General features: G+C 40.2%; 1 protein-coding gene across 2 annotated transcripts in view; it reads left to right on the forward strand.

The window, feature by feature from the left end:
• Nucleotides 1-10,191, forward strand: part of DIAPH1 (diaphanous-related formin 1) — a 173,711-nt gene that overhangs the window by 51,679 nt on the left and 111,841 nt on the right. The window contains exons 2-3 of one of the 2 annotated variants that reach the window (XM_006891133.1): nt 7,615-7,641; nt 9,379-9,534. In XM_006891133.1, the coding sequence (XP_006891195.1) occupies nt 7,615-7,641; nt 9,379-9,534 (183 nt within the window). The remainder of the gene's footprint in view (nt 1-7,614; nt 7,642-9,378; nt 9,535-10,191) is intronic. The other variant, XM_006891132.1, reaches the window with a different exon arrangement.

Raw genomic sequence — 10,191 nt, forward strand, 5'->3', positions numbered from 1 at the left:
ATGGAGATAGGATGCATCCCTGGCGTACGCCCTTCCCAATTTTGAACCATGCAGTGTTCCCTTGCTCTGTTCTGACGACTGCCTCTTGAAATATTTCAGTATTGACCAATTCTTTTTTGGAGTAGAAGAGGGAAATATTGAATGTTTCAGAATATAGGGTGCATAGGTTTGCTTCATTGCCATCTTTTTTATATAGGACCCCTGCCCGTGACTGTTCTTGACATTTCCTAATATAAGAGATCCTATTTTATTCTCTTCTCAAAATAAATTTATGGACTTTTGCTGGTGGCATAAAGTGGTGAGATCTATGAATCTAATTACTTCCTAAGCAGCTTTCAACCATTTTTCAAATTTTACCCCCTCTTCCCAATCCCAGTTTCATAGATTCTGAATTCCAGTGTCACAAATCCCTGTGTCTTACTTAGGTTTACTATTGACTTTCCTTATTGCTAAAGTAGTATTCAGCTCTCTTGAATCTGTTGACTTTAATTCTTTCTTTTAAACTCACAATCCTCCAGAGTTTCAAGAAGGGAAGAAATTAGATGCTTGAGGTTAGTCTGCCTGCCATCTTTTATCTGGAAGTTAATCTATACTCATGAGCTAGATTTTTATTTTTAATATTTTGTTCAGTATTTAGTCTTCCTGGAATATCTACTTATAGTTAAGTGTCTTAATATTGTTTAGTAAAAGACTCAATAAGAGGGACAGGAAGTCAAGTATTTATTTAGCACAGGGTTTGATTCAGGGGCAGAAGAAATTTGATAGCAAAAGAAGAGAATTTGAGAATAGAAGCATTCCAAAACAGGTAGGATGAGTAGAATTCTTGTCTTCTATGCACAATACCCATGTTCGATTTTCAGCTAGTGCACTTCAAGGACAACCATTACTCATCTGCCATTAAAGGCGTGTGTGTGGCTGTGATGTTGAACAGCTTTCCACAGAGCTTCCAAATGAAGGGCTAAGAAGAAAGGCTTGTCAATCTACTTCTGAAAATTAGCTAGTGAAAATCCTTTGGATCGCGTGGTGCTAACCCTTTGTACATGAGCCTGCTGTAAGTCAGAGGCCAGTTTTGTGGTAGCTGATATCTACATTAATAAGATGACTGGTAATTTTAAAGTTTACATGTTGGTGGCATACAGCCTAAGTACAGCTCCCAATAATAACATTTGCCTTTTTGGACTCTTCTCTTTTTAGTTCTCATGATCCAGGAATCTTGTTTTATAGCTCAGAATCCACAAAACAATTAATGTTATTGTTGAAAAGCAAAAATCTACAAAACTTTAACATTTGCAAACATAGTATACATAGAATCTATAAGAAAAGCCATATTAAATAACAACAATACACCCTCCATATACTTAAGCAGCAGGTTTCCATTTTAATCATTGACTTGAGCTTACTGTTTGGGTGTTCTTTTGGATTCTGACAGGGCCTGTGGTGGTACAGTGGTTAAAATGCTCAGCTGCAAACCAAAAGGATTGGTGCTTTGAACCCACCTACTGCTCCACAGGAGAAATGTGAGCAACCTGCTTCCATAAAGGTTGTAGCCTTGGAAATCCTATGGGACTGTTCTCTTCAGCCTGGTGGGTCTCTGAGTAGCAATTGATTGCACAGCAAGAGGCAGTGGGTTTAAGGGTTCTTTAAGCAAATTTTGCCTATACTTAATGTGATTCACTTTGCTAGTTTTCACTGCCCTCTGTTGGATGAGTTGAGGAAATGCAGCTTTAGTCTGCATGGATCATTAAATTGAGCTTTAAAACATGAATATTTTTTCAAAGGGTCAGATCTGCTTCTAATGATGCCATGGGAAAACTGGATTATCTTTCTCATAACCAGATGTTTGCTTTTTTTTCTGATTCTTTTGGTGAAAATATACAAAGCAAAACCTGCCTAGAAAGACTTGGTTTTGTATGTGAAGGCATTACATCTTATATTTAAAGACATTAAATGGATACAAGGCATAGGGATTTGGGGAATGTGAAGTCTTGAGCCTTGGAGTCTAGGTACCTAATTTATCTCTATATCCAGCTTAATTCTTTATTATGTGACCTTGAGGAATTACTTTACCTGTCTATGAGTCATCTTGGTTATAATGAAGATGTGGAATAGACAGGGTTTAACTCAGATTGTTATTTTAGGTAATGTGCATTAAGGTTATAGCATTTGCTCATAGAAGATTAGATGTTTGTCTCATGCTGTGCCTTCAAGGAGCTTAGTTTGGAAGAGGGTAGAGGAGGCAGGCATTCCAGAACAATTCAGATCCTTCTAGGTAAGATAGCACACTAAAAGACAGCAGACCAGACCCTCTTCAACAGAAGTGTTAGGAAACAAAGATAACAGGTACACATATGTCTGGAACCCTGAGTTGAAAAAGAAAAAGAAGCAATTCAGACACTATCTGAAGGAAGAAATGGAAATATCAGATAAGGAGACAGATGGAACACAGAACGGGAAACAGCACAGCGGGACCATTTTGCAGCAGTGGTCTGGTCGGCATGGGAACCCAGCACTGCAGAGGTAGTAGCCCCACCAGCATCTAACTGATGATGGGAAAAGCACAATCTCTCTGCACCCTCCCAGATAGGAGGGAAATGGCTTTCTTGTACTACCACCACCCACCAGATGGGTGGCAGTGTTCACTGAGTCCATCCCAGATCTACCTGAGGTCTGGCCTTCAGCATTTTGTACCTGACCCAAGAAGTTTACACAGACTCTACATTCAGATAATCCCTCTAGGAGTTCCTGAGTTGGTAGGGGAACTGCCTGTGACTGGGATCCTTGCCTTTCATTTTGCACCCTGTAAGATACTTTGCCTGGCACACACCACTGTCACATTTGGAGCAGTGCACCTTCCACAGCATGTGCCATTCTTGAGATTCTCAGGTTAGCAATGACTGCCTCTTCATGCTAGCCATCTCTGATTGGGCACCCTGCCTGAAGCCATCCCCTAATTTGGCAAATATACCATCCCTAATCAAGTAAACGACCCTGCATCCTCTGTGGACAACAGAAATGTCATCCTAGGATGGAAGCTCCAACTTTCAGTACTTCCTAAACCAGAAAAGGTGTTATCCACGATCCACATCATACTACCTCAGGTAACTCTCAGATGAGCAGAAACTCTCAAGTGACTGGACATCCCAACGCCAAACTTCTGCTGGATTGGTAGGCATGCCAAGGACCTGCCTCCATCCACCACAGCAATGGCATGGGCATCCATCCCCCTCCATCGTCCCTCCTTTTCTTCTTGTATTAAAATATAGGACAAAGACCCAGTCTGGAAGGACATGAACAATCAGCATGATACTGATAGTGTTCCACTGAGTCACAGCCATGGCTTTTACTTACGTGACCTGGAGATAGACAGTCCTCACCCTAATTGGTAGCAGCTGGTGCTGTCACCTAGAGGAAGTTGCGCTACTAATCCAAAGGCAGAACCTCTGACATTTTAAGTCCACAAGCAGCTCGTAGGGGGAAGGATGAACAATTTCCCATGTATTTTACAGCCTCAGAAATACAATGATCAGTTTTAGGTAGCAATACAGACCCTGGCAGTTGACCATAATTGTGATATGCACACAACTGCAGATTAAAATGTTTTCAGGATTGGATCTGTTGTTCTACCACCGGATACAGGGTCATCAGAGCTGTTACTCATTGAAATAAGCAGGTCCCCTGGGTCTGTGTGCAAGTTCTGAAGGCGAATTGCTCCTCTGTAGACTCCCTGGCAGTTTCAATCCACTTTCCACTGCACTGCCTGTTAGTACAAAACCACATTAGTGAAGAGAGCAGAAGGACCACAGCCTAGAATTCAGAGCTGAGGCTCCACCAGGGATCTCAGCTTTCCACAACTCAAGTCATCTTCCAGCCTCACTTTTTCCTAATGCTTCTTGTCCCAGTTCCTCTCTGCTTTTTCTCCTTAGCACCCCCACCATCAGGCACATAGATCTCATTCCTTTGCAGCCAATTCCACTTGAAGATGACACCAGCACAGACTTCTGTATGCCTCTGGTGCCCAGTGCTTGTTGAGTGAGGCAGCCATTTGCATCTCAGGTACCCACTGGTTTAATCACTGCAGTTTAGTCACTGATTCCACCCCTGTGTCCTGTGTACCTCTTGTGTGCAGGTGCTGTACTGGGTGTGGGGTCAGGCAGGGTCAGGACAGCACACCAGGGAGTGGCCACTCCTAGGCAGAGGCATGATGACCCAGCACAGTGCAGAGTTCACAACCCGGCATCAACCCAGCCTGCGGCCACACACAACCTCTTACTTGTTTTTTGGTTGTTGTTGCCCTTAGGTTTTCAGATTTCAGTTGCTTGTTTCTTATTTTGTTACTGTGTTTTGGTATTTTCCTTTCTTCATGCTTTCTCTTCTCTAGTTTTTATCCTTTCCCTTGCAAGTTAAGTCTTTCATCTCCCTTCTGTTTCCTCAGTGGCTCTGAATCCTGTCCGATCCTGTGCCATCTTCACACTTCCGGACACAGTAGAGCCCATTGCGATAGTCATTCTGCCCTTTGAAATCTTCTGTTCAGCTCTTTTACTTCGGCATGTTTTCCCTTTATTTTGTTTTGACTTCTTGACACGCCAGTGCAGTTTTTAGGGTCTCTTCTGACATCCATTTCTATTTTTTTCTTTCTCTTCTGTTTTTGTAATGACCTTTTGCTTTCTTTATGGATGATAACCTTGCTATCATTCCACAACTCATCTGATCTTTGATCATTAGTGTTCACTGCCTCAGACCTATTCCTTAGATGATCTTGAAATTCAGATGGAATTGCTTCGAGGTCATACCTTGTTCCTGTCCTATTTTAATGGTTCCTCACTTATTTTAATTTTCTTCTACCTCAATTTAAACTTTCTTATGAGTAATTGATGCTCTGACACACAGTCCACCCCGGCCTACTTTTGACTGCCAGTATTGAGCTTCTCCAACGATTTATTCCATAAATGTCAGTGTGATTCCAATGAAGCCCATCAGGTGAGATCTTTGTGTAAAGTCAATGTTTCTGTCTTTTAAAAAAGGTATTTGCAATGAGTAAATCATCGTAAATACAAAATTGGATTGTTCTATATTTCCAGCCTCATTTCTATTATCAAGCCTATATTTTCCAACTACTCTTTCTTCTTCATGGTTTCCAACTTTTGCATTCCAGTCACCAATATCATTAACGCATTTTGATTATATGTCCAGTCAATTTCAAACTACAAGAGTTGGTAAAAATTCTTAATTTCTTCCTCTTTGGCTTTAGATGTAGATGCATATATTTGAATAATAGTCGTGTTAATGGATCTTCCTTGTATGCATAATATCCTGTCACTCACAACTTGGTATTTCAGGATGGAACTTGAAATTGACCTTTCGAATAGTATACCATAGGATTATCAGATTCAGAGTGGCCAATGCTAGTCCATTTTATCTCACTAATGCCTATTGTGTCGATGTTCATGCGTTCCATTTCATTTTTTACAATTTCTAGTTTTCCAACATTCAGGCTATGTACATTTCATGTTCCAGTTATTAAATGATGTTTGTCATTGTTTTTCCTCATTTCAACTACTTCCAATATGGGCTTTACCACCACACTATCATAAATTATTGTAGTTCTTATAGTGTTCACAGGGTTCCTAAAGTGTTCATGGTTTTCAAAGGCCTGTTATTTAAGAAGTGGGTGGCCAGTCCTGCTTCCTAGTCTATCTTGATCTGGGAGCTCTACTAGAACCCTGTCTATATGGGGAACCCTTAAGCCATTTGACTCACCAGTGGCATAGCAGTGTTATAAAACAAAATGTCTATGAATGATTGGATGAAAAAACAGTAAGATTTGTAAATGTTTACTCAAATAAGAGGTGATTTTAAAAAGCAAATTATGAGGGGAGCTCTGGTGGCCTAGTCGCAAGAAGCTGCTCTGCAATCCCAGAGATACGTGGTTCAAATCCACCAGATGCTCTGCTGGAGAAGGAGGGGCCATCTCCTCCTGTACCAATCAGATCCAATTTGATGGTACACACACACACAGAAAATAATAAAAAATTTTTAAAAAGACAAATTATGATCCAACATAAATGCTGTTTGAGACAAACAGATACTTACCTGCTGTGGAAACACAAGGAAAGATAGGTAATCCAATTTTAGAAGATCCATGTATCAGGAATATGGCTTCTCAATGCATATCATTCTGCAGGACTTAGTGGAGTTAGCCTCAAAAGGCTACTCCAGACTGAGGGAAGCAGAAGGTCATAGTCTGGAATGATGAGATAGCATGATCTACTAGTGGACCTGCAGCTAGTTTAATATGTTCAGAAGCTAGAGTTTGAAGTTGAGAATTTGATAATTGAGACTAGGGGGAAAAACAAGGAGAGTCACAGAATTTAGATTTTAACTTGAGATTAATGGAGAACTCCTGAAGTGTTTTAAATGGGGAAGTAACACACACACATTGGCATTTTAGGAAGATTACTTTAGGATGTAGTGTAGAGGGTGGATTTGATGTGGAACAGACAAAATTGAAAAGGATATATATACATTTAGAAATAAATGTTACAGGGTTTTGGTGAGCTCTGGTGGCCTAGTGGCAAGAAGCTGAACTGCAATCCCAAAGGTGCATGGTTCGAAACCACCAGATGCTCTGCTGAAGAAGGAGGGACAATCTCATCCTGTACCGGTCAGATCCGATTTGACGGTACACATATAAAAAAATTTAAAAAAATAAATAAATGTTACAGGTTTTGTGTGTTGTTGTTGCTTGATTGCCGTCCAGTCAAGCATGACTCAGTAATTCTCTGAACAAAAGGCCTGAAGCCTTTCTGTAGCTATCGTCATTTATCAAAGTTCATAGAGTTTCCAGAGGCATGCTGTTTAGGAAGTGGATGCCACTCCTGTTTCCAAAATTTTTGTGTATATATAACTTTATTAGCTAACTAACATGGTTATATAACTAATATAGATACATAATTTTTAGAGTGGCCAGTTTCCTTTCCCATCAGTAACGTGTAAGAATTCCGTCCATCTGTAGCAAGACAAACATAGGCAGTTTTGCCAGTCTTGTCAGTGCGAAATAGTATCTCGTGATTTTACCACCAGAGCCCCTCTGGTGGCCTAGGGATAAAGAGTTAAACTGCTAACCCAGAGGCAAGTAGTTCAAATACACCAGCTGTTCCAAGGGAGAAAGATGAGCAATTACTTCTGTGTGATTACAGCCTCTGGAAAACTGCTGGAGAGTCAGTTCTTACTGAAAGACACAATAAAAAAAACCTACATGATTTTAACTTGAGTGTCCTTTGCTAATCAAATGGAAGTTATTATGTTTATTGGTCATTTGGCTTTAGAACCTGTTTGGTTTTCTGTCTTAAGGGAAAAACCAATCTGCTCTGTAAACTTTTACTAACTCACAATAAAAACTTAAATAATCATAAGTTTGTGACTTTCAATCTTCGTGTCTTTTACCTGCTTAAGGGTACCTTGGTAGAAATCTTTTAGCTTGTGGAAAGAAGTCCCTTCAACATAAGTGTATCATCTTCTCTCCCCTCCACCAGCCTCTCTGATGTTGGGGGTATTTCCCAGTAGTATTTCATTGATCTCTCTTCACTTTCTTCTTCTTTTATCCCTGTTTCTTAGACTTTGAAGCGGCTAATGGCAGATGAGGTAAGGAAATTTTGTTTAGCATGTGCATGTTCTAGCTCATTTCCTACACTATGATATTTACCAGTTGTCTTAACCTTTGATTTTCTGTAACTTGTGATAAAGATATGGGTTCTATTCCCAGAGTATCCAAGGCTTTTTCTAACCCTTTGCACTGTATTTGGCTCACTGCATGTATTACCCTGACATACTCATAAGCTTCTACGATTAGCATGCTCATTAAACTGCAGGCTAACTTGTGATTTGGGTGCTTGAGGCCCCACAAGGGTTGCAGATACTTACTGTTCTTGTCAAATACATGGAACTGATAAGCTGAAGTTTATTGCTTGCTCTTTTTGTTAAGAACACCTGTTCTTATTTTTTAAGGAATGGTTCTATAAGCATTTGACAGAGTTGTTGTCATTAAGTGCCGTGGAATCAAGCACAAACTCATAGTGACCCTATAAACAAAAGACCTGAACCCAGTTCTATAACTGTTGCTGTTTCTCTGCATTCATAGAGTTATGTTGTTTAGGAAGGGAATGCCACTCCTGCTTCCAAGCCTGTCTCAGTCTAGGAGCTCATCAAATACTGTTCACAATGGGTAACCATTATGGCATTTGACACACCACAGTGTTCAGCATTACAGCAACCCCAAGTTACTTTAGTACAGCAGTTGACAGACCAGTGCTGTACCACTTAGAAGAATGTTCATCCCAAACACAATTAACACCAAGCTCCAGGGCCTAGCTGCCTTTTAAATACAAGGTCCACCCACCAGGTCCTGGTTGACTCTAAACAAGAGGTTTCCAGCTCACAGCTCATGGTTAGCTAAATCTGGGAAATTCAGTCAGCTCACACCTGATTGTAGTGTGTTTGGTTAGAAGACCCAACCAGACAGTCCAAACTGGACCCTCCCCAAAACAAGAGAATCCACACATATCCTCCTAAAAGATTATGTCCTTAGATGGCTTTAAAGGGATATTTATTCATCTGAAGAGTAAGCTTTGAACTTATGCTGCCTGTGTAACACAAGTACTGTGGAATGTACAAAAGGAATAAAAGGAATGTTTATTTTTATTTCAAGGCACTTATTTGTTTACTCTCCGAGTCAGATAAATTAAAATCTGTAGTCATACCTCTTAAAGGGTGCGATTCTATGTGGACCTGGCCACATTTATTATTGGGTAGTTAGAGGTGGTGCTGTATGTTACATGTTGGGCTGCTGATCAAAAGTATATAGATGGTTTGAATCTACCAGTCATTCGGCGGGAAAAAGAAGAGATAGGCTGCTCTAGGTTAAGATTCACGGCCTCAGAAACCCTGTAGAGGGTCACCATGAGTCAGAATCAACTCAGGGGACAATGGGAGTTTGGCATTAGAGGGAAATAGGTCATATCATTCTGCACGTGAGATACTTTCATCCTGTGAGATACTTTCATCCCATTATCATCAGCAGATATCTTAGGAATGATAGAGGAGTTCAAGGGCAAAACAACTTCTATTTAGAAGTATCTGCTGTTTCAGAGCTTTAAACTCTTAGTACTTTAGTTCTGTTCTCTTTGGTTGAAGAGGAGAGTGAAAGAGTTTTATACTGAGTTAGATAGAAGACTAATTTTGCCTTTTCATGTCAGAGAGCCTTGAACTGCTGCACATCACTCAAAGGAGTCATGCATGTGTACAAGAGTATGGAGTTGATACAACAGTTTTTGGGGTTTGGAAATTGACCACTGCTAATTTTCTTTTCTTCTTGTTTCTTAGCTGGAACGATTTACCAGCATGAGAATTAAAAAGGAAAAGGAAAAGGCCAATTCTTCTCATAGAAATTCTTCTGCAACTTATGGGGATGATCCTACAGCACAGTCATTGCAAGATATTACTGATGATCAAGTGCTAGTTCTCTTTGAACAGATGCTGGTAAGTTTGCAGTAAAGCACTACTTTTCCTAAAAATGCATTTATATGTTTGGTGAGCCCTTTCCTTTTGTGTTGGTGCAAATTCCTCCATTACAAAGAATTCCTAGCTTAATAAGGAATTTCTTAATAATAATCCTGTTAAAACTAAGAGACTAAATATACACATACCAATCCATGAAAAAGATTACTGATGTATTTAGTGATTGGGGAGGGGTGAGTGTTTCAGTGATAGGAATTTCCCAGTCACATCGTGGGAAAATGATGAGGCGCTGTGCTTCCATTAGATTTACAGCCTTGGAAATCCAATGGAGCAGCTCAGTTCTGTCCGACAGCTTGCTATGAGTTTGGGTTTTTTTGAGTCTGGTCTTGTTTACAGGGAACTGTGCACTATGAACCCAAGGTGACACCTCTCTGTGGAGTCAAATTCACCAGGGGCTCCATGGCAGAAAGCTAGACACTCTCTTCTGGGGAAATTTACAGCTTCTGAAAACTCGCTAGATGGTCAGCTATGAGTCCATTCTTACTTGACAACAGTAAGTGAGTGAAATTAGAATTTTAAAGAAGCTGATCATGGACCACTCTGTTAATATTCTGCCTAGCAACTCTTGAGCCACAAAGATGCAAAGTTCCAACTCATATGATTTATATTATATTATAT

The sequence above is a fragment of the Elephantulus edwardii genome, unplaced genomic scaffold (assembly GCF_000299155.1).
Source record: "Elephantulus edwardii isolate Elephantulus edwardi_28Jun2011 unplaced genomic scaffold, EleEdw1.0 scaffold00095, whole genome shotgun sequence".
Taxonomy (NCBI): Eukaryota; Metazoa; Chordata; class Mammalia; order Macroscelidea; family Macroscelididae; genus Elephantulus; species Elephantulus edwardii.